This window comes from Oncorhynchus mykiss, chromosome 7 (assembly GCF_013265735.2).
Source record: "Oncorhynchus mykiss isolate Arlee chromosome 7, USDA_OmykA_1.1, whole genome shotgun sequence".
In the NCBI taxonomy this organism is placed as follows: Eukaryota; Metazoa; Chordata; class Actinopteri; order Salmoniformes; family Salmonidae; genus Oncorhynchus; species Oncorhynchus mykiss.
In genome coordinates this window covers 16,739,365-16,763,193 of record NC_048571.1, presented here as the reverse complement: position 1 = coordinate 16,763,193, position 23,829 = coordinate 16,739,365, and the positions used below count along the sequence as shown (strand labels likewise).

Below are 23,829 nucleotides of genomic sequence, written 5' to 3'. Positions count from 1 at the left end.
ATTGAAATATGTTTTATTTTTTATTTTCTTAACTCTTTCTTGAGCTACATTGTTGGTTAAGAGCTTGTAAGTAAGCATTTCACAGTAAGGTCTACAACTGTTGTATTCGGCGCTTGTGATAAATACGATTTGATTTGACATAAATGATGTGGGTGTGTGTGAAACGGACCTGTCCTTGGTTAGGTGGTGATAGGGCCGTGGGAGACATTGCTTTCAGCATCATGTTGTGCATTCTGCATCAACATCAGCTCCACCATGTCTAACACACACATACATGAAAATTAACATTATGCACACACACGCACAGAAGTAGCTGCATTTGGCATTTGTGTGTGTGTGTTTACCTTTGATGCTCCCAGACTGTGGTGCATGGTTTGGCTGAGGAGGGGGCATCTGTTGTATGAGGGGCTGTTGCTGTGGTAACTGCTGTATGAAGGTAGTAGGCTGCTGGGGCAACTACAGACCAAGAGAGAAATAGCATCAGCTGTCTGTGTGTAAGAGACAAATAGCATCAGCTGTCTGTGTGTAAGAGACAAATAGCATCAGCTGTCTGTGTGTAAGAGACAAATAGCATCAGCTGTCTGTGTGTAAGAGACAAATAGCATCAGCTGTCTGTGTGTAAGAGAGAAATAGCATCAGCTGTCTGTGTGTAAGAGACAAATAGCATCAGCTGTCTGTGTAAGAGACAAATAGCATCAGCTGTCTGTGTGTAAGAGACAAATAGCATCAGCTGTCTGTGTGTAAGAGAGATAGCATCAGCTGTCTGTGTGTAAGAGACAAATAGCATCAGCTGTCTGTGCGTAAGAGAGAAATAGCATCAGCTGTCTGTGCGTAAGAGAGAAATAGCATCAGCTGTCTGTAAGAGAGAAATAGCATCAGCTGTCTGTGTGTAAGAGACAAATAGCATCAGCTGTCTGTGTGTAAGAGACAAATAGCATCAGCTGTCTGTGTGTAAGAGAGAAATAGCATCAGCTGTCTGTGTGTAAGAGAGAAATAGCATCAGCTGTCTGTGTGTAAGAGACAAATAGCATCAGCTGTCTGTGTCTAAGAGACAAATAGCATCAGCTGTCTGTGTGTAAGAGACAAATAGCATCAGCTGTCTGTGTAAGAGACAAATAGCATCAGCTGTCTGTGTGTAAGAGACAAATAGCATCAGCTGTCTGTGTGTAAGAGAGATAGCATCAGCTGTCTGTGTGTAAGAGAGAAATAGCATCAGCTGTCTGTGTGTAAGAGAGAAATAGCATCAGCTGTCTGTGTCTAAGAGACAAATAGCATCAGCTGTCTGTGTCTAAGAGACAAATAGCATCAGCTGTCTGTGTCTAAGAGACAAATAGCATCAGCTGTCTGTGTCTAAGAGAGAAATAGCATCAGCTGTCTGTGTGTAAGAGACAAATAGCATCAGCTGTCTGTGTGTAAGAGAGATAGCATCAGCTGTCTGTGTGTAAGAGACAAATAGCATCAGCTGTCTGTGTGTAAGAGACAAATAGCATCAGCTGTCTGTGTCTAAGAGACAAATAGCATCAGCTGTCTGTGTCTAAGAGACAAATAGCATCAGCTGTCTGTGTCTAAGAGACAAATAGCATCAGCTGTCTGTGTGTAAGAGACAAATAGCATCAGCTGTCTGTGTAAGAGACAAATAGCATCAGCTGTCTGTGTGTAAGAGACAAATAGCATCAGCTGTCTGTGTGTAAGAGATAGCATCAGCTGTCTGTGTGTAAGAGAGAAATAGCATCAGCTGTCTGTGTCTAAGAGACAAATAGCATCAGCTGTCTGTGTAAGAGACAAATAGCATCAGCTGTCTGTGTCTAAGAGACAAATAGCATCAGCTGTCTGTGTAAGAGACAAATAGCATCAGCTGTCTGTGTGTAAGAGAGATAGCATCAGCTGTCTGTGTGTAAGAGAGAAATAGCATCAGCTGTCTGTGTCTAAGAGACAAATAGCATCAGCTGTCTGTGTCTAAGAGAGAAATAGCATCAGCTGTCTGTGTGTAAGAGAGAAATAGCATCAGCTGTCTGTGTCTAAGAGACAAATAGCATCAGCTGTCTGTGTCTAAGAGACAAATAGCATCAGCTGTCTGTGTCTAAGAGACAAATAGCATCAGCTGTCTGTGTGTAAGAGAGAAATAGCATCAGCTGTCTGTGTCTAAGAGAGAAATAGCATCAGCTGTCTGTGTGTAAGAGACAAATAGCATCAGCTGTCTGTGTGTAAGAGAGAAATAGCATCAGCTGTCTGTGTCTAAGAGACAAATAGCATCAGCTGTCTGTGTCTAAGAGACAAATAGCATCAGCTGTCTGTGTCTAAGAGACAAATAGCATCAGCTGTCTGTGTCTAAGAGACAAATAGCATCAGCTGTCTGTGTGTAAGAGAGAAATAGCATCAGCTGTCTGTGTCTAAGAGAGAAATAGCATCAGCTGTCTGTGTGTAAGAGAGAAATATCATCAGCTGTCTGTGTGTAAGAGAGAAATAGCATCAGCTGTCTGTGTCTAAGAGACAAATAGCATCAGCTGTCTGTGTGTAAGAGAGAAATAGCATCAGCTGTCTGTGTGTAAGAGACAAATAGCATCAGCTGTCTGTGTGTAAGAGAGAAATAGCATCAGCTGTCTGTGTGTAAGAGAGATAGCATCAGCTGTCTGTGTGTAAGAGACAAATAGCATCAGCTGTCTGTGTGTAAGAGAGAAATAGCATCAGCTGTCTGTGTGTAAGAGACAAATAGCATCAGCTGTCTGTGTGTAAGAGACAAATAGCATCAGCTGTCTGTGTGTAAGAGAGATAGCATCAGCTGTCTGTGTGTAAGAGAGAAATAGCATCAGCTGTCTGTGTGTAAGAGAGAAATAGCATCAGCTGTCTGTGTCTAAGAGACAAATAGCATCAGCTGTCTGTGTCTAAGAGACAAATAGCATCAGCTGTCTGTGTCTAAGAGAGAAATAGCATCAGCTGTCCGTGTGTAAGAGAGAAATAGCATCAGCTGTCTGTGTCTAAGAGACAAATAGCATCAGCTGTCTGTGTCTAAGAGACAAATAGCATCAGCTGTCTGTGTCTGAGACAAATAGCATCAGCTGTCTGTGTCTAAGAGACAAATAGCATCAGCTGTCTGTGTCTAAGAGAGAAATAGCATCAGCTGTCTGTGTGTAAGAGACAAATAGCATCAGCTGTCTGTGTGTAAGAGAGATAGCATCAGCTGTCTGTGTGTAAGAGACAAATAGCATCAGCTGTCTGTGTGTAAGAGACAAATAGCATCAGCTGTCTGTGTCTAAGAGACAAATAGCATCAGCTGTCTGTGTCTAAGAGACAAATAGCATCAGCTGTCTGTGTCTAAGAGACAAATAGCATCAGCTGTCTGTGTAAGAGACAAATAGCATCAGCTGTCTGTGTAAGAGACAAATAGCATCAGCTGTCTGTGTGTAAGAGACAAATAGCATCAGCTGTCTGTGTGTAAGAGACAAATAGCATCAGCTGTCTGTGTGTAAGAGACAAATAGCATCAGCTGTCTGTGTGTAAGAGACAAATAGCATCAGCTGTCTGTGTGTAAGAGACAAATAGCATCAGCTGTCTGTGTGTAAGAGACAAATAGCATCAGCTGTCTGTGTGTAAGAGACAAATAGCATCAGCTGTCTGTGTGTAAGAGACAAATAGCATCAGCTGTCTGTGCGTAAGAGACAAATAGCATCAGCTGTCTGTGCGTAAGAGACAAATAGCATCAGCTGTCTGTGCGTAAGAGACAAATAGCATCAGCTGTCTGTGTGTAAGAGAGAAATAGCATCAGCTGTCTGTGTGTAAGAGAAATAGCATCAGCTGTCTGTGTGTAAGAGACAAATAGCATCAGCTGTCTGTGTGTAAGAGACAAATAGCATCAGCTGTCTGTGTGTAAGAGAGAAATAGCATCAGCTGTCTGTCTAAGAGAGAAATAGCATCAGCTGTCTGTGTGTAAGAGACAAATAGCATCAGCTGTCTGTGTGTAAGAGAGAAATAGCATCAGCTGTCTGTGTGTAAGAGAGAAATAGCATCAGCTGTCTGTGTGTAAGAGAGAAATAGCATCAGCTGTCTGTGTGTAAGAGACAAATAGCATCAGCTGTCTGTGTGTAAGAGACAAATAGCATCAGCTGTCTGTGTGTAAGAGCGAAATAGCATCAGCTGTCTGTGTGTAAGAGACAAATAGCATCAGCTGTCTGTGTCTAAGAGACAAATAGCATCAGCTGTCTGTGTGTAAGAGACAAATAGCATCAGCTGTCTGTGTAAGAGACAAATAGCATCAGCTGTCTGTGTGTAAGAGAGATAGCATCAGCTGTCTGTGTGTAAGAGAGAAATAGCATCAGCTGTCTGTGTGTAAGAGAGAAATAGCATCAGCTGTCTGTGTCTAAGAGACAAATAGCATCAGCTGTCTGTGTCTAAGAGACAAATAGCATCAGCTGTCTGTGTCTAAGAGACAAATAGCATCAGCTGTCTGTGTGTAAGAGAGAAATAGCATCAGCTGTCTGTGTCTAAGAGACAAATAGCATCAGCTGTCTGTGTCTAAGAGACAAATAGCATCAGCTGTCTGTGTCTAAGAGACAAATAGCATCAGCTGTCTGTGTCTAAGAGACAAATAGCATCAGCTGTCTGTGTCTAAGAGACAAATAGCATCAGCTGTCTGTGTCTAAGAGACAAATAGCATCAGCTGTCTGTGTGTAAGAGACAAATAGCATCAGCTGTCTGTGTGTAAGAGAGATAGCATCAGCTGTCTGTGTGTAAGAGACAAATAGCATCAGCTGTCTGTGTGTAAGAGACAAATAGCATCAGCTGTCTGTGTGTAAGAGAGATAGCATCAGCTGTCTGTGTGTAAGAGAGAAATAGCATCAGCTGTCTGTGTGTAAGAGAGAAATAGCATCAGCTGTCTGTGTCTAAGAGACAAATAGCATCAGCTGTCTGTGTCTAAGAGACAAATAGCATCAGCTGTCTGTGTCTAAGAGAGAAATAGCATCAGCTGTCCGTGTGTAAGAGAGAAATAGCATCAGCTGTCTGTGTCTAAGAGACAAATAGCATCAGCTGTCTGTGTCTAAGAGACAAATAGCATCAGCTGTCTGTGTCTGAGACAAATAGCATCAGCTGTCTGTGTCTAAGAGACAAATAGCATCAGCTGTCTGTGTCTAAGAGAGAAATAGCATCAGCTGTCTGTGTGTAAGAGACAAATAGCATCAGCTGTCTGTGTGTAAGAGAGATAGCATCAGCTGTCTGTGTGTAAGAGACAAATAGCATCAGCTGTCTGTGTGTAAGAGACAAATAGCATCAGCTGTCTGTGTCTAAGAGACAAATAGCATCAGCTGTCTGTGTCTAAGAGACAAATAGCATCAGCTGTCTGTGTCTAAGAGACAAATAGCATCAGCTGTCTGTGTCTAAGAGACAAATAGCATCAGCTGTCTGTGTAAGAGACAAATAGCATCAGCTGTCTGTGTAAGAGACAAATAGCATCAGCTGTCTGTGTGTAAGAGACAAATAGCATCAGCTGTCTGTGTGTAAGAGACAAATAGCATCAGCTGTCTGTGTGTAAGAGACAAATAGCATCAGCTGTCTGTGTGTAAGAGACAAATAGCATCAGCTGTCTGTGTGTAAGAGAGATAGCATCAGCTGTCTGTGTGTAAGAGAGAAATAGCATCAGCTGTCTGTGTGTAAGAGAGAAATAGCATCAGCTGTCTGTGTCTAAGAGACAAATAGCATCAGCTGTCTGTGTCTAAGAGACAAATAGCATCAGCTGTCTGTGTGTAAGAGACAAATAGCATCAGCTGTCTGTGTCTAAGAGACAAATAGCATCAGCTGTCTGTGTGTAAGAGACAAATAGCATCAGCTGTCTGTGTGTAAGAGACAAATAGCATCAGCTGTCTGTGTGTAAGAGACAAATAGCATCAGCTGTCTGTGTGTAAGAGACAAATAGCATCAGCTGTCTGTGTGTAAGAGACAAATAGCATCAGCTGTCTGTGTGTAAGAGACAAATAGCATCAGCTGTCTGTGTGTAAGAGACAAATAGCATCAGCTGTCTGTGCGTAAGAGACAAATAGCATCAGCTGTCTGTGCGTAAGAGACAAATAGCATCAGCTGTCTGTGCGTAAGAGACAAATAGCATCAGCTGTCTGTGTCTAAGAGACAAATAGCATCAGCTGTCTGTGTAAGAGACAAATAGCATCAGCTGTCTGTGTAAGAGACAAATAGCATCAGCTGTCTGTGTGTAAGAGACAAATAGCATCAGCTGTCTGTGTGTAAGAGAGAAATAGCATCAGCTGTCTGTGTGTAAGAGAGAAATAGCATCAGCTGTCTGTGTCTAAGAGACAAATAGCATCAGCTGTCTGTGTGTAAGAGACAAATAGCATCAGCTGTCTGTGTGTAAGAGAGATAGCATCAGCTGTCTGTGTGTAAGAGAGAAATAGCATCAGCTGTCTGTGTGTAAGAGAGAAATAGCATCAGCTGTCTGTGTCTAAGAGACAAATAGCATCAGCTGTCTGTGTCTAAGAGACAAATAGCATCAGCTGTCTGTGTCTAAGAGACAAATAGCATCAGCTGTCTGTGTCTAAGAGACAAATAGCATCAGCTGTCTGTGTCTAAGAGACAAATAGCATCAGCTGTCTGTGTCTAAGAGAGAAATAGCATCAGCTGTCTGCGTGTAAGAGACAAATAGCATCAGCTGTCTGTGTGTAAGAGAGATAGCATCAGCTGTCTGTGTGTAAGAGACAAATAGCATCAGCTGTCTGTGTGTAAGAGACAAATAGCATCAGCTGTCTGTGTCTAAGAGACAAATAGCATCAGCTGTCTGTGTCTGAGACAAATAGCATCAGCTGTCTGTGTAAGAGACAAATATCATCAGCTGTCTGTGTAAGAGACAAATAGCATCAGCTGTCTGTGTAAGAGACAAATAGCATCAGCTGTCTGTGTGTAAGAGACAAATAGCATCAGCTGTCTGTGTGTAAGAGACAAATAGCATCAGCTGTCTGTGTGTAAGAGACAAATAGCATCAGCTGTCTGTGTGTAAGAGACAAATAGCATCAGCTGTCTGTGTGTAAGAGACAAATAGCATCAGCTGTCTGTGTGTAAGAGACAAATAGCATCAGCTGTCTGTGCGTAAGAGACAAATAGCATCAGCTGTCTGTGCGTAAGAGACAAATAGCATCAGCTGTCTGTGCGTAAGAGACAAATAGCATCAGCTGTCTGTGTGTAAGAGAGAAATAGCATCAGCTGTCTGTGTGTAAGAGAAATAGCATCAGCTGTCTGTGTGTAAGAGACAAATAGCATCAGCTGTCTGTCTAAGAGAGAAATAGCATCAGCTGTCTGTGTCTAAGAGACAAATAGCATCAGCTGTCTGTGTCTAAGAGACAAATAGCATCAGCTGTCTGTGCGTAAGAGACAAATAGCATCAGCTGTCTGTGCGTAAGAGACAAATAGCATCAGCTGTCTGTGTGTAAGAGAGAAATAGCATCAGCTGTCTGTGTGTAAGAGAAATAGCATCAGCTGTCTGTGTGTAAGAGACAAATAGCATCAGCTGTCTGTCTAAGAGAGAAATAGCATCAGCTGTCTGTGTCTAAGAGACAAATAGCATCAGCTGTCTGTGTCTAAGAGACAAATAGCATCAGCTGTCTGTGTCTAAGAGACAAATAGCATCAGCTGTCTGTGTGTAAGAGACAAATAGCATCAGCTGTCTGTGTGTAAGAGACAAATAGCATCAGCTGTCTGTGTGTAAGAGACAAATAGCATCAGCTGTCTGTGCGTAAGAGACAAATAGCATCAGCTGTCTGTGCGTAAGAGAAAAATAGCATCAGCTGTCTGTGTGTAAGAGAGAAATAGCATCAGCTGTCTGTGTGTAAGAGAGAAATAGCATCAGCTGTCTGTGTGTAAGAGACAAATAGCATCAGCTGTCTGTCTAAGAGAGAAATAGCATCAGCTGTCTGTGTGTAAGAGACAAATAGCATCAGCTGTCTGTGTGTAAGAGAGAAATAGCATCAGCTGTCTGTCTAAGAGAGAAATAGCATCAGCTGTCTGTGTGTAAGAGACAAATAGCATCAGCTGTCTGTGTGTAAGAGACATAGCATCAGCTGTCTGTGTGTAAGAGACAAATAGCATCAGCTGTCTGTGTGTAAGAGACAAATAGCATCAGCTGTCTGTGTGTAAGAGACAAATAGCATCAGCTGTCTGTGTGTAAGAGACAAATAGCATCAGCTGTCTGTGTGTAAGAGACAAATAGCATCAGCTGTCTGTGTAAGAGACAAATAGCATCAGCTGTCTGTGTGTAAGAGACAAATAGCATCAGCTGTCTGTGTGTAAGAGAGATAGCATCAGCTGTCTGTGTGTAAGAGAGAAATAGCATCAGCTGTCTGTGTGTAAGAGAGAAATAGCATCAGCTGTCTGTGTCTAAGAGACAAATAGCATCAGCTGTCTGTGTGTAAGAGACAAATAGCATCAGCTGTCTGTGTGTAAGAGAGATAGCATCAGCTGTCTGTGTGTAAGAGAGAAATAGCATCAGCTGTCTGTGTGTAAGAGAGAAATAGCATCAGCTGTCTGTGTCTAAGAGACAAATAGCATCAGCTGTCTGTGTCTAAGAGAGAAATAGCATCAGCTGTCTGTGTGTAAGAGAGAAATAGCATCAGCTGTCTGTGTCTAAGAGACAAATAGCATCAGCTGTCTGTGTCTAAGAGACAAATAGCATCAGCTGTCTGTGTCTAAGAGACAAATAGCATCAGCTGTCTGTGTCTGAGACAAATAGCATCAGCTGTCTGTGTAAGAGACAAATAGCATCAGCTGTCTGTGTGTAAGAGAGATAGCATCAGCTGTCTGTGTGTAAGAGACAAATAGCATCAGCTGTCTGTGTGTAAGAGACAAATAGCATCAGCTGTCTGTGTCTAAGAGACAAATAGCATCAGCTGTCTGTGTCTGAGACAAATAGCATCAGCTGTCTGTGTAAGAGACAAATAGCATCAGCTGTCTGTGTAAGAGACAAATAGCATCAGCTGTCTGTGTAAGAGACAAATAGCATCAGCTGTCTGTGTAAGAGACAAATAGCATCAGCTGTCTGTGTGTAAGAGACAAATAGCATCAGCTGTCTGTGTGTAAGAGACAAATAGCATCAGCTGTCTGTGTGTAAGAGACAAATAGCATCAGCTGTCTGTGTGTAAGAGACAAATAGCATCAGCTGTCTGTGTGTAAGAGACAAATAGCATCAGCTGTCTGTGCGTAAGAGACAAATAGCATCAGCTGTCTGTGCGTAAGAGACAAATAGCATCAGCTGTCTGTGTGTAAGAGAGAAATAGCATCAGCTGTCTGTGTGTAAGAGAAATAGCATCAGCTGTCTGTGTGTAAGAGACAAATAGCATCAGCTGTCTGTCTAAGAGAGAAATAGCATCAGCTGTCTGTGTCTAAGAGACAAATAGCATCAGCTGTCTGTGTCTAAGAGACAAATAGCATCAGCTGTCTGTGTCTAAGAGACAAATAGCATCAGCTGTCTGTGTCTAAGAGACAAATAGCATCAGCTGTCTGTGTCTAAGAGACAAATAGCATCAGCTGTCTGTGTCTAAGAGACAAATAGCATCAGCTGTCTGTGTCAAAGAGAGATAGCATCAGCTGTCTGTGTGTAAGAGACAAATAGCATCAGCTGTCTGTGTGTAAGAGACAAATAGCATCAGCTGTCTGTGTGTAAGAGAGAAATAGCATCAGCTGTCTGTCTAAGAGAGAAATAGCATCAGCTGTCTGTGTGTAAGAGACAAATGGCATCAGCTGTCTGTGTGTAAGAGAGAAATAGCATCAGCTGTCTGTGTGTAAGAGAGAAATAGCATCAGCTGTCTGTGTGTAAGAGACAAATAGCATCAGCTGTCTGTGTGTAAGAGACAAATAGCATCAGCTGTCTGTGTGTAAGAGACAAATAGCATCAGCTGTCTGTGTAAGAGACAAATAGCATCAGCTGTCTGTGTGTAAGAGACAAATAGCATCAGCTGTCTGTGTGTAAGAGAGATAGCATCAGCTGTCTGTGTGTAAGAGAGAAATAGCATCAGCTGTCTGTGTGTAAGAGAGAAATAGCATCAGCTGTCTGTGTCTAAGAGACAAATAGCATCAGCTGTCTGTGTGTAAGAGACAAATAGCATCAGCTGTCTGTGTGTAAGAGAGATAGCATCAGCTGTCTGTGTGTAAGAGAGAAATAGCATCAGCTGTCTGTGTGTAAGAGAGAAATAGCATCAGCTGTCTGTGTCTAAGAGACAAATAGCATCAGCTGTCTGTGTCTAAGAGAGAAATAGCATCAGCTGTCTGTGTGTAAGAGAGAAATAGCATCAGCTGTCTGTGTCTAAGAGACAAATAGCATCAGCTGTCTGTGTCTAAGAGACAAATAGCATCAGCTGTCTGTGTCTAAGAGAGAAATAGCATCAGCTGTCTGTGTGTAAGAGACAAATAGCATCAGCTGTCTGTGTGTAAGAGAGATAGCATCAGCTGTCTGTGTGTAAGAGACAAATAGCATCAGCTGTCTGTGTGTAAGAGACAAATAGCATCAGCTGTCTGTGTCTAAGAGACAAATAGCATCAGCTGTCTGTGTCTGAGACAAATAGCATCAGCTGTCTGTGTAAGAGACAAATAGCATCAGCTGTCTGTGTAAGAGACAAATAGCATCAGCTGTCTGTGTAAGAGACAAATAGCATCAGCTGTCTGTGTAAGAGACAAATAGCATCAGCTGTCTGTGTGTAAGAGACAAATAGCATCAGCTGTCTGTGTGTAAGAGACAAATAGCATCAGCTGTCTGTGTGTAAGAGACAAATAGCATCAGCTGTCTGTGCGTAAGAGACAAATAGCATCAGCTGTCTGTGCGTAAGAGACAAATAGCATCAGCTGTCTGTGCGTAAGAGACAAATAGCATCAGCTGTCTGTGCGTAAGAGAGAAATAGCATCAGCTGTCTGTGTGTAAGAGAAATAGCATCAGCTGTCTGTGTGTAAGAGACAAATAGCATCAGCTGTCTGTCTAAGAGACAAATAGCATCAGCTGTCTGTGTCTAAGAGACAAATAGCATCAGCTGTCTGTGTCTAAGAGACAAATAGCATCAGCTGTCTGTGTCTAAGAGACAAATAGCATCAGCTGTCTGTGTCTAAGAGACAAATAGCATCAGCTGTCTGTGTCTAAGAGACAAATAGCATCAGCTGTCTGTGTCTAAGAGACAAATAGCATCAGCTGTCTGTGTCTAAGAGACAAATAGCATCAGCTGTCTGTGTCTAAGAGACAAATAGCATCAGCTGTCTGTGTCTAAGAGACAAATAGCATCAGCTGTCTGTGTCAAAGAGAGATAGCATCAGCTGTCTGTGTGTAAGAGACAAATAGCATCAGCTGTCTGTGTGTAAGAGACAAATAGCATCAGCTGTCTGTGTGTAAGAGAGAAATAGCATCAGCTGTCTGTCTAAGAGAGAAATAGCATCAGCTGTCTGTGTGTAAGAGACAAATAGCATCAGCTGTCTGTGTGTAAGAGAGAAATAGCATCAGCTGTCTGTGTGTAAGAGAGAAATAGCATCAGCTGTCTGTGTGTAAGAGACAAATAGCATCAGCTGTCTGTGTGTAAGAGACAAATAGCATCAGCTGTCTGTGTGTAAGAGCGAAATAGCATCAGCTGTCTGTGTGTAAGAGACAAATAGCATCAGCTGTCTGTGTCTAAGAGACAAATAGCATCAGCTGTCTGTGTCTAAGAGACAAATAGCATCAGCTGTCTGTGTGTAAGAGAGAAATAGCATCAGCTGTCTGTGTCTAAGAGACAAATAGCATCAGCTGTCTGTGTCTAAGAGACAAATAGCATCAGCTGTCTGTGTGTAAGAGAGAAATAGCATCAGCTGTCTGTGTGTAAGAGAGAAATAGCATCAGCTGTCTGTGTGTAAGAGACAAATAGCATCAGCTGTCTGTGTGTAAGAGACAAATAGCATCAGCTGTCTGTGTGTAAGAGACAAATAGCATCAGCTGTCTGTGTGTAAGAGACAAATAGCATCAGCTGTCTGTGTCTAAGAGACAAATAGCATCAGCTGTCTGTGTCTAAGAGACAAATAGCATCAGCTGTCTGTGTCTAAGAGACAAATAGCATCAGCTGTCTGTGTCTAAGAGACAAATAGCATCAGCTGTCTGTGTCTAAGAGAGAAATAGCATCAGCTGTCTGTGTGTAAGAGACAAATAGCATCAGCTGTCTGTGTGTAAGAGAGATAGCATCAGCTGTCTGTGTGTAAGAGACAAATAGCATCAGCTGTCTGTGTGTAAGAGACAAATAGCATCAGCTGTCTGTGTCTAAGAGACAAATAGCATCAGCTGTCTGTGTAAGAGACAAATAGCATCAGCTGTCTGTGTATAAGAGAGAAATAGCATCAGCTGTCTGTGTGTAAGAGAAATAGCATCAGCTGTCTGTGTGTAAGAGACAAATAGCATCAGCTGTCTGTCTAAGAGAGAAATAGCATCAGCTGTCTGTGTGTAAGAGACAAATAGCATCAGCTGTCTGTGTGTAAGAGAGAAATAGCATCAGCTGTCTGTCTAAGAGAGAAATAGCATCAGCTGTCTGTGTGTAAGAGACAAATAGCATCAGCTGTCTGTGTGTAAGAGACATAGCATCAGCTGTCTGTGTGTAAGAGACAAATAGCATCAGCTGTCTTTGTGTAAGAGACAAATAGCATCAGCTGTCTGTGTGTAAGAGACAAATAGCATCAGCTGTCTGTGTGTAAGAGACAAATAGCATCAGCTGTCTGTGTGTAAGAGATAGCATCAGCTGTCTGTGTGTAAGAGACAAATAGCATCAGCTGTCTGTGTGTAAGAGACAAATAGCATCAGCTGTCTGTGTGTAAGAGACAAATAGTATCAGCTGTCTGTGTCTAAGAGACAAATAGCATCAGCTGTCTGTGTCTAAGAGACAAATAGCATCAGCTGTCTGTGTCTAAGAGACAAATAGCATCAGCTGTCTGTGTGTAAGAGAAAAATAGCATCAGCTGTCTGTGTGTAAGAGACAAATAGCATCAGCTGTCTGTGTGTAAGAGACAAATAGCATCAGCTGTCTGTGTCTAAGAGACAAATAGCATCAGCTGTCTGTGAATGAGAGAAATAGAAAAAGCAGAGCAAGAGGGAGGGAAAGAGAAGGATTTTTGTCTCACCATTTGCTGGGGGTGCAGGGGCAGGCTGGTAGATATGGAAGGGGGCCGGAAGAGGAGGCAGAAGGTCAGGAGGAGGTCTGGGCGGTACCGTCTCCCTGTCCCACCCCAGGTGTAAGGTCTGCTCAGGTTCTCCAACATGTGCTGCTCCTGCAGGCAACACACACACAGACAAAGTTATGTGAGTTTGATGATGATGATAATGGTGATGTTGATAAATAACTTAATAATGATGTCATACCCTCAGTCTTTGCAGCAGGTCCTTTTTTCGTCTAAGCACACTGTGAAGCGCATCCGCCTGTCCATCAAAACTCCTTGGCCAATCAGAATTAGGAGTAACATCAGAAAACACAGTCACACAAAAAGGAACAATCAGGGTTTGCTTGTACTTCAACGTTTCATTACAATATTTATTTTCAAACATTTTGTAGTCTTACTGGTGGATAGGGCAGACTCTGCTCTGCTGTCCTTGTTGTCCCTCTCGTTCTCCAGTCGCTGTGGACATGAAGACTAGCAGGAGGGGAGTAGTCAGCAGTCAACGAGGCCATGTGCAGCCAGAACTCACAACATCAGAAAAGACTGCCTCTTTTACTACTTTTAGTTTCACTCATAAGTTAAAAACATGGCCTTTCTGTCTATCAAAGTAAATGATCAGATGATTATTTGATATCCAAAACTTTAAAAACTCAATCAAATAATCAATGACCTTCTCCAGCAGCCTGAGTTTGAGTCGGGTCATCTGGTCAAGCATGAGATTAGTCATTCGGAGAGTACTGTATTCTCCACACTGTGAAGTTGTCCACACACACACACACACACACACACACACACACAGCAATAAGTGACTGAGGGTCACCGCTGTACACACCCCCACTCCCCCGTCCCCAATTTACCTGTAGCTCTTTAGCTGTACCTCACACACCTTTCGATCAGCTCTCAGTCTCTACGCCAAACTGAGACCACTTACCTGGTTACTAAGGGACACAACTGTTTATGCCAACCAAGCCACGCCTACTGCTTGGTTACCTTTCCTGGTTTTGGTCTTGATCCTAGGTGATTGTTTACCATCTGAGCCTACACAAGCAGTCTATTTCTCTTGAACAACAACCCAGTAAGGTAATTAAAGAAATGTTAAAGCAAGGGTCAGTGAAATGGTTTGGGATAAGAATATAAAGTAATATATGCAATCAACATACAGACTGGTAGAAATTGGTATAAACTTGGGTGGTCATTTAATCATACCAGATTGGCACCTAAATAGGGTCTGGAATGAGAAGCTCTGGGCTGAAAATTTATAAATTGAGTCTTTATTGGAGAGATTGGAGGTCTTCTCCTGTCCAAAAAGTTGGACCTGGACCCAGGGACAAACTTAATCATTTGGAGGCCCCACCCCTCCTCGTTTAAAAAAAAAGATTTATAGTAAAGACATAATTTAACTGTAAAAATATATGACCTTTTAACCGCCTCGAGTCTATGGGCCCGGGGCTAGGTTTCTACTGAGCTAACATATGGAATTGTTTTAAGATGGTCATACCAAGGATCATTTAGCTATTTACTTTAGAATTTTAGGACCCATGTAGGTATCAAAAATATTTGAAAAAAATGATTTGATGAAACATTGAATTTGGCCTTACTGCTGTTTTTTGTATTATTTATTTATGCCTCAAGCAGAGATTTTTATTTCTGTTTAATGGTAAGTCCATCGGTGCCCGGACCTGAAAACCCATACCCGAATGGACCCGAGGACAACCCGAGCTAGACACGACCCATTCCCGAATGGACCCGAGGACAATCCGAGCTAGACACGACCCATACCCGAATGGACCCGAGGACAACCCAAGCTAGACACGACCCATACCTGAATGGACCCGAGGACAACCCGAGCTAGACACGACCCACACCCTAACATACCAGAGTGACAAAAAAAAATTGCTCTTCTTCTATAAGTCAATACATTCACCTTAATAGCTTCAAATAAATATGCCATAGGTCAGGGGTATTCAACTCTTACCTTATGAGGTCTGGAGCCTACTGATTTTCCGTTCTACCTGATAGTTAAATACACCCGTCTGGTGTCCCAGGTCTAAATCAGGCCCTGATTGGAGGGGAACAAAAAAAAAAGTAGTGGAACTGGTTTTGAAGTCCAGCGTTGAGTTTGAAGGCTATAGCTTATATAGAGCCATGATCGTGTCCATTCGGGCCCACTCTGGTCTATCGGCTGTAGTTACATAGACCCAAGACCAGATGACAATCAAAGGCTGTGTTCACACAGGCAGCCCAATTCTGATCAAAATGTACTGGGTGAGAGGGGCTGGTTTCGGTGCCAATGCACCACACAACCAATAAACAAAGCATACTGACTTCGTGCACTTCAATGACATGGTTTGCATTTTCAACACCACAATAAATAGACTAGTCCCCAAGTCCAGAACAGAGGCTGGAAAATGCACAGTATTAAATAGAACCATGACTACATGGAACTCTGCCACAACAGGTAAGAAGTTTAAAAAAACAGATAAAAGAACACCTTACTGCACAAAGGGGACTGAGAAGAGACACAGACATGTTATATATATTGTAATTTGCACTGTACTTTGTATTAGTCCTAGATATTGTGTGTATGAACTGATATGTAAACTATGTGTGACATTTTAAATGTATTTCGGTCCTTGACTAATAATGTTCTGTACTATGTCATGTTTATGTGGACCCCAGGAAGAGTAGCTGATGCTTTTGCAGTGGCTAATGGGGATCCTAATAAATACCAAGTGTCAATCTGGACAAACAGAAAATACATTCCTCCCTTACCTTGTAGGCTTACCCAGTATAGAATGTAGGGCTTGGGGGGGGGTGTGGCTGGCCCGGGATTTCCTTATTCCATCACGCTCTAGTGAGTCCTTGTGAAGGAGAGCTTGCAAGCTGACTTCAGTCACCAGTTGGCCAGTGTTTCATCTGACATATTTGTGTGGCTGGCTTGCGGGTTAAATGAGCAGTGCGGGTTTGGTGCTTGACAACATTAAAATTGTAACAAATATTTATAGCCTCTAGAAAACAGAGAAACTTAGGCCCAACCCGAGAGAGAGGTAGAGAAATGCCAGTGGCATGCTACGACACCAACATGCATTTCTTTATGTCAGATGGCTGCTGCGTCTGCTATACAGATATAGACATACAAAATATTTTGATAAAAAAAATGAATAAAGATAAGTATTATATTGTTAGATTACAGGAGTAACTCTCGTAGGCCTGAAACAGTCTTCCTCCCCTCAAGTTCACCTGTAGGAGTCAGTTGGAGCTCTGGGGCGCAGTGCCGTCATATCATAGGCCTGCAGTGGCTAAAGCTTAATAATAGCCACACCATACCAAACCTTCACAAACATTTCTAAACTATATTAGCGTAATATCAAAAGTAAGTCCAACCATTATTTATAGGGAAAGTATGAGCAGAAGAGCAAATGTAAACGAGGGAAAAACGCACTACCCTCCCATGTGCTCAATGAAATAAAAAAAACACCCCCCCAAAGCAAAAAAAAACAAACACAACACACCCCCCCCCCCCCCCCCAAAGCAAAAAAAAACCCACATCCCCCCAAAGCAAAAAAAAAAAAAATTGTTTGACAACCCTCCCTATTTGGACCACCCCTCCCCCAGTACATTTCGATGTGTCTATTTTGACCAATCAGATCAGCTCTGAAAAAGACCTCACTTGAAAAGATTAGAGGGAAAAAATATCAGAATTGTGCTGTGTGAATGCAACTAAACCGGAACCAACCCGCACAAGTTTGAAATTTGGACCCGGACCTGGTCTCGGGTATTCGTGTCCGGGTGGACCCATGAAGAGCTCTAATATGTAGTTAGTGGACAAAATCCATAGTCAAGATAATTCAGTTGATAGTTGAACTTGTGAAAGGCAACGCTATGCTGCTACTGGTTAACTCATTTCCCCCGGGCATTTAGTGCGCCGTTTGCATAGGTGGAGTAGTTGGTTTAAAAAGCTTCATGATCCAATCAAAAACAGGCACACATTTTTAAAATAGAAATGTATGGGTGGACTATGTCTGTGACTCTCTACATGTATTGGCTAATTCCTTTTTCAATCAAAGTTTAGCTTCACTATTCAGTCCTCTGATTGGTTTGTAACTTGTCAGTCAGGGACCTGTAGAATGTGGGAGGGAGTTTTTTCAGTGCATGTAAACAGAAAGAGAGCATGAATGCTATTGGCTGGGAAATTCGCTCCGAGTGTGTTGATTGGCCATATTAGCGGAGGAAACTTGATAAGGGCGGTGCTAAAACGACATGGCGGCCATATTGAATTTCATATTGACAGTTGTTCCGAAGATTTTCCATCCGAGGTACAAGAAAGTAAAAGGTTTTAGTGGAATAATCAGCGATTTCAGGACATTTGTCCGTAACATTTAATGGTTGTGTTTCAACCAAGACATGGACGAAGATGAACGACAGAGGAAAATAGAAGCTGGAAGAGCAAAGGTTTGTAACGATTTATGGGTAATGCATCAAAGTAGCTATCTAGCCAACAAGCTAACCTAGCTAAACGTATCAGTATCAGCAACATTGTCGTACAATAAAGTAATAGGTTGCAGTTGCTTGATAGAGGGCTTTGAGTAAGTTGAAGTTTTAGCTACACATTGAATCGCTAACAAAGCTAGCTAACTACATTACATGTAACTATGGTTAGCCGAGTCTAAACTAGCTACAGTATAGTTACTAGCTAAACACTTTGCTATTCATGAATTATAATGCCCCACTTTGTGGCTTGCTAAACAAATGTTGGTATTGTTCTATCGTTGACTCACCAACCCAGCTGACGTTATACTGCCCATTTTAACTACCCTATTGTCTCATCTACTATTTTAATAACTTAACTAAATGCACCCAGATTACTACTGTTTATTAATTTAGTTAGTATTTGGCTTGTTGCTATAGAAACGGATTCCTATTCAGTTTGCTAACCGGCCCAAATAAATTACCCTTCTGTTTACTGACTAGTGTGGGCCGCTTACTGGGAGAGTATCATCCCTGTTTATCAAGTCGATGCAGGTGATGATGGCAGGAGGATTTGGATAGTCTGTGTAACGTTATGTGGTTGCGTTTAAGATACACAATCTCTGCACAACTCTGCGCATATGATCCAATATGTGCAATGCATGGAGAGGTGTGAAACACTACCACTGAGGTTAAAAATCTCAGGACCAGGCAGGCCAAAGTAATATAACGACCCTATAATCCGCGCAGACAATAGCGTAAATGTCGTGACCTGTCACCTGAGCATCAATTATTGCACTCAGCGCGCATCAACCCTACCGTTCCCCACAACGGTGTCTATATCGCTTCAGGTATGGCCTCTGCTTGGGGTGGCATTCTCCCAGCAGTTGTTGTTAATTTAGATAAGCATGTGCTATAGATTATGAGGAATTTGACCGCCTCACCAGAGTCTTGAACGGATGCATGACCTACCTATTTTTGGCACACCTCAAACCTGGGCGATTCTCACAGCTGAGTTGGTATGACTTCCTTCACAATAACTTAATTGATAAACCATTGTTATACCTTATGACAGAAATCCACCAACACGCAGCGCAGTCAGTTGGTAAGTGGTGTGAGATACAGGCTCTTGGGTTGTGGTGATTCTGTCTATTGATCTAGAACAGGGGTGGCCAACCTTCATCCAGGAGAGATACTGAGTATAATTCAGGCTTTTGCACCAGCCCGGCTACAACACATCTGATTCAGCCAATCAAGGTCCTGGTGAGCAGCTGATTAGCAGCAAAAAGCCTGTGGTAGCTCTGCATGCGGAGGGTTTGCCACCCCCTGGTCTAACTTTGGGCTCTATTCATCTGTTTTGGGATGTTGTTGACTAGTCACTGTCTTTCATCTCTGTTTTGCGTCTCTATCTCTTTCTCAATTGGATTCTGTTTTGTGGATGGGACACATTTATAAAACTTTGCAGATAGAAATGCACCACTCAGAGACTTCTGTTCATTTATTTCCACATGATTGGACTTGTCCTCCTAGACACTGATCCACCAGCAGTCTTCAGTTGTCCCCCCTAATGGTTGAATTAGTGGAGGGCTCTCTGGTATCATAGCAGATGTGTAATTGTGAACACACACCATCAGATGGTGCCATGACACTAAAGCTGGCCTCTGGTCCTCGAGGACTCCCAACAGTACACATTTTTATTCTAACCCTGGACAAGCACACCTGATTCAACTTGTCAATTAATCATCAAGGCCTCAATGAGGTGTGTTTGAGGGCTACAACGAAACTGTGTACTGTTTTTCGGGGTACTTGAGAAACAGGGTTGGGAAACATTGGTCTAAAATAGTATAGAAAAAAGGGTGCAGTTTCAGACATAATCGAACACATTGGATCCCAGTAGGCCTTCTTGCAGTTAGCATCCCAACCCTGACATGGCACTTCTGAAGGAGCTAGTAGGCCCTCAAATATAGCAACAGTATTAGAAAAGTTGAAAACTAATCAACAAATGGGCATGACTTAGGCTGCAGTAGGCTTTTCATGCTTGTCTGAATTGTGAAATCGTCAGTTGGCCACTTATGGCAGCTGTTGCTATGGTGACATGCCACGTCTGCATCAGTTTTCTTTTGCTTTGAGGCAAACCAAGCTCCCGTCTTCAGTTTGAACACAAATAGCCTACATACGTACACACACAGCTGCCTGTCTGATTGTATTAGTGTGTAGAGCAGTATGTTCGACTACAGCCAAGTCTAGCCTCACTTTAACACAGATACAGACACAGGAGGCTGTGGATGGTGAGTGGGTGTGTACAGTATCTGCTGAAAGCTGGGCAGACTTCAATCGAGTAGAACTGCCCACATGTAGAGATCAGGCATTGAAACACACACACACACACACACACACACACACGTGGGTCAGTAGCACTGCACAATGCAGTAGCACTGCTCAACATTACTGAGTCCTGGGGCTGGACATGGCATGGGTCGGCTTGTTACGGGTTTGCTTGGGTTAGAACAAAGCACGTGCTACCACACTGGCACACACTTTGGGCTCGGGACAAAGCTCCTCCTGTGTTCTCTGCATTACACTGCCATCCCAACCCTCGGCGGGAGGTTGAAGTGTCATATTGAGACTAGTGTGCTTGTCTGCCGTGTGTTTTGTCTCAACTGTGTGTGATTGATAGATTGGTCTGATGGTTTGAAACGGAGGGAGTGTGAGTGAGAGAAAGGCTGTGGGTGGGAGGGAGAGAGGGGGAGGGAGCGAGAGTCAGAGGTGGAGCGTTATACGAGGGTCTCTGAACCGCTGTAATCTGATTTAAGCTGCTTATAGAAGAGGGGAGAGAGGGAGAGAGAGAGACCGGGATGCTGAAAGAGATGCAAAGTGAGATTGGATGCACAATTACACTGACTAAATCAGTACACTTGGACTTTAAAATGTAATGTTTTTCTGATCGCTCTGTTGGGAACCTTGTTGTCCAGTGATAGTGGTTTTGGGAGATCTATGGAGCGATGCTGGGAGGTTGACTGTTAGGACTAAGTGGAGACTGTGGCTGGTTGACTGCTTTGGACTGGCAATGTGCTGTGGCTTTCATTCTCTGCTGGTTCAATCAGGGATGTTACCTGTGTGCTGGGGCTTTCATTCTCTCTGCTGGTTCAATCAGGAATGTTACCTGAGTGCTGGGAAGATTATCTGAATCAAACTCTTGTTCTTGCTCATTGGGCGGATGAAAACCTTCACCCCTTAAACCTCTAGCCTTTTCTGACTTCTTAAGTCACTGGGATGATTTATTGAAACTTTGACCTTTTTATTCCCTGATCGGAATGATGGATTTGAACTTTGATGGACTTTTGGTGGACTCTAACTTTTGACTTCTAAGTTAACCCCTGACATGCTGATAGTGTGGTGGTGTTCAGCCCTCCTGACGTACGTGTCCCTCTACCTCTCCCTGTCCTTCCTGCGTAGCTTGCTAGCTTCCGACAGAAAAGGGCGAAAGGGGACGGTCAAGTCGCGCAGAAAAAGACGCAGAAGAGGAAGGGCCCGTCTCCAACGCAGAATGACGGCCCAGCGCAAGGTCGCCCCCTAGGGATGGACCTCCAGACAGACGGCAGCGCCACACAGCAGGACGACATGTGTAACAATGAGGTGAGCCTCTGGCTGAATGAATGAAAGGAATGTAAGTATCCACACTGTTGCATAGGCTGACTCTATAGTTTAATGCAGCATTTCGATCATAAGGTCTATGTCAGATTTGATTGTATGCCAATCCAATCCCAACTCTATGAGCATGTATCTCTCCATGGGTTAGAACATGTCATTTGTTTCTCAGTGGAGTGAAAACGATTCAGAAGACAGATTGGCTACAGTGTCTGACCCATATGTCTCAACGTATGGATGTCAACTCAGCAGCCTCCTATGCTTTAGCAACCCCCCCACACACAGGGTAAAAATGGGTCACTAAACACAAACATGCTTCTGGCGGCTGGTTGTCATGGCAACATGAATGTGATTACTGTCAACTCTATGTTCAGGCTTTAAAGGGGAAGTCCATCTAATTTCATGGAAATAATAAAGCAAGCCATCTATTGAGTTTGTTCAATGAGGTGTGTTTGTGCAATGCTAGAACAAAAGCCTGCACCATCTGCATCACCATACAGCTCTCAATGACTAATATTAGATGGTCACGGCTGCTTTAAATGTATAGTTCACCCAAATGATCAAACCTGTCTAATCTTATAGATAGCCAAGCAGATAGTCTATGAATATGTGCAATAGGACTAGGTTTACTTACCCCCCCCCCCCCAAATGTAACCCTTAAGGAACCACAACGTTTTGGTGAGACAGATCCGAGCCAACTTCCAGAGTTCCAGGGGCACTTGGAGCAACACCATCCCCAGGAGGGAAGCAGTGTCCTGGGGAGGCAGGCAGTCGGTGGGCAGCTTGAGGAGATGGAGGTTGTGGGAGACGAGGTCCTAGTGGTTCACACTGGAAAAGATCAACTCAAGGTACTTAACCATACATACATACATACACAGTTTATTTAATCAATAAGGCCTGAGGAGGTGTGGTATATGACCAATATACCACGGCTAAGGATACAGTGCCTGGATACAGCTCTTAGCTGTGGTATATTGGCCATATACCACAAACCCCCAAGGCGCCTTATTATAAACTGGTTACTAACATAATTAGACCAGTAAAACATTTTTTTATTTTTTATTGTCATACACATGGTATACGGGCTGGTATACCACGTCTTTCAGACAATCAACATTCAGTCTTTGTCTATAAATGAGGAAATATGGAAAGCTTTTCCTATTGTAGAGGATGGATGGGAGAGAAACGGCTTGAATTCTATTTCCATTATTGCTGGAGAAATTACATAATCGTGTTATAAATACGTACTAGGAGAAATGGGTTAGACGTGTGTTCATATGCATGCCCTGCAACAAAAGTTACACACACACACACACACACACACACACACTTCACTCGTGTGTTGTACCTCGTTTCCCTCCTCCAGGAAACAGTAGTTATATTCTTCACTTTATGGTTAGATGCACTTGTTTGACACACACCGCCCACAAACGCACACATACACACCACACACACGCCACTCCTAACTGGGTTGGGTATTTTCTCGTTTGGATTAATTTGTTCTTATGCTTTTTTACCCATAAGAACCCGGGGCTGCTTCTGAATAATTACAGATAGAGTGCCTTCAGAAAGTATTCAAACCCCTTGAGTTATTCCACATTTTGTTACAGCTTCAATTAAAAATGGATTAAATCGATTATTTTTCTCACCCATCTAAACACAATACCCCATAATGACAAAGTGAAAACGTGTTTTTAGAAATGTTAGCAAATTTGTTGAAAATTAAATAGAGTAATATCTCATTTACTTAAGTATTCACACCCCTGAGTGGTTTACCATTGCTAGAAAACCATTTTCAAGTCTTGCCATAGATTCTCAAGCAGATTTAAGTCAAAACTGTTACTCGGGAACATTCACTGTTTTATTGGTAAGCTACTCCAGTGTAGATTTGGCCTTGTGTTGAAAGGTGTTGAAAGGTGAATTTGTATCCCAGGGTGTCTGGTAGAGAGCAGACTGAACCAGGTTTTCCTCTAGGATTTTGCCTGTGCTTAGCTCCATTCCATGTATTTTTTTTTTATCCTGGAAAAACTCTCCAGTCCTTAATGATTGCATACCCATAACATGATGCAGCCACCACTATGTTTGAAAACATGGAGTGGTACTCAGTAATCTGTTGGATTTGCCCCAAACATAAAACGTTGTATTCAGGACAATAATTGAATTGCTTTGCTACATTTTTTGCAATATTACTTTAGTGCCTGGTTGCCAACAGGATGCATGTTTTGGAATATTTTGGGGTTCCTTTTCACTCTATCAATTAGGTTAGAATTGTAGGATTGTAGATTTAGTTACTTCACATTTTCCCCTATCACAGCCGTTTAACTCTGTACCAATAGGTGCCCTTCTTTGTGAGGCATTGGAAAACCTCCTTGGTCGTTGTGGTTGAATCTGTGCTTGTAATTCTCTACTCATCTGAGGGACCTTAGAGTTAATTATGTGTGGGGCACAGAGATGAGGTAGTCATTTAACAAATAATGTTCAACACATTGCACACAGTGAGTCAATGCAACTTATTATGCGAGTTGTTAAGCAAATCTTTACTCCTGAACTAATTTAGGCTTGTCATAACAAAATGGTTGA

General features: G+C 42.6%; 2 protein-coding genes across 8 annotated transcripts in view; one reads left to right on the top strand and one right to left on the bottom strand.

The window, feature by feature from the left end:
• Positions 1–48: 48 nt before the first annotated feature.
• Positions 49–15,779, bottom strand: LOC110528788 (uncharacterized protein C21orf58-like). 2 transcript variants are annotated; one of them, XM_036982806.1, is made up of 5 exons: positions 13,536–15,779; positions 13,340–13,412; positions 13,102–13,248; positions 345–456; positions 49–259 (listed from the first exon to the last, which is right to left on the bottom strand). In XM_036982806.1, the coding sequence occupies exons 1-5, from the start codon at positions 13,601–13,603 to the stop codon at positions 180–182; spliced, it is 480 nt and encodes a 159-aa protein (XP_036838701.1). In that variant the 5' UTR covers positions 13,604–15,779; the 3' UTR covers positions 49–179. The 2 variants fall into 2 exon arrangements, with proteins under 2 accessions (XP_036838701.1, XP_036838700.1); XM_036982805.1 differs by having other exon boundaries at positions 49–456.
• Positions 15,780–17,406: 1,627 nt separating this feature from the next.
• The window catches only part of pcnt (pericentrin), a 33,890-nt gene continuing 27,467 nt past the window's right edge, over positions 17,407–23,829 (top strand). For 5 of the 6 annotated variants that reach the window (XR_005052536.1, XM_036982801.1, XM_036982802.1 and 2 more), the window contains exons 1-4: positions 17,407–17,586; positions 18,677–18,706; positions 21,058–21,237; positions 21,912–22,097. Coding sequence is in view for 5 of the 6 variants with exons in the window: in XM_036982801.1 (XP_036838696.1) it covers positions 17,539–17,586; positions 18,677–18,706; positions 21,058–21,237; positions 21,912–22,097 (444 nt within the window). In the remaining variant the exon portion in view is untranslated. The remainder of the gene's footprint in view (positions 17,587–18,676; positions 18,707–21,057; positions 21,238–21,911; positions 22,098–23,829) is intronic. The other variant, XM_036982803.1, reaches the window with a different exon arrangement.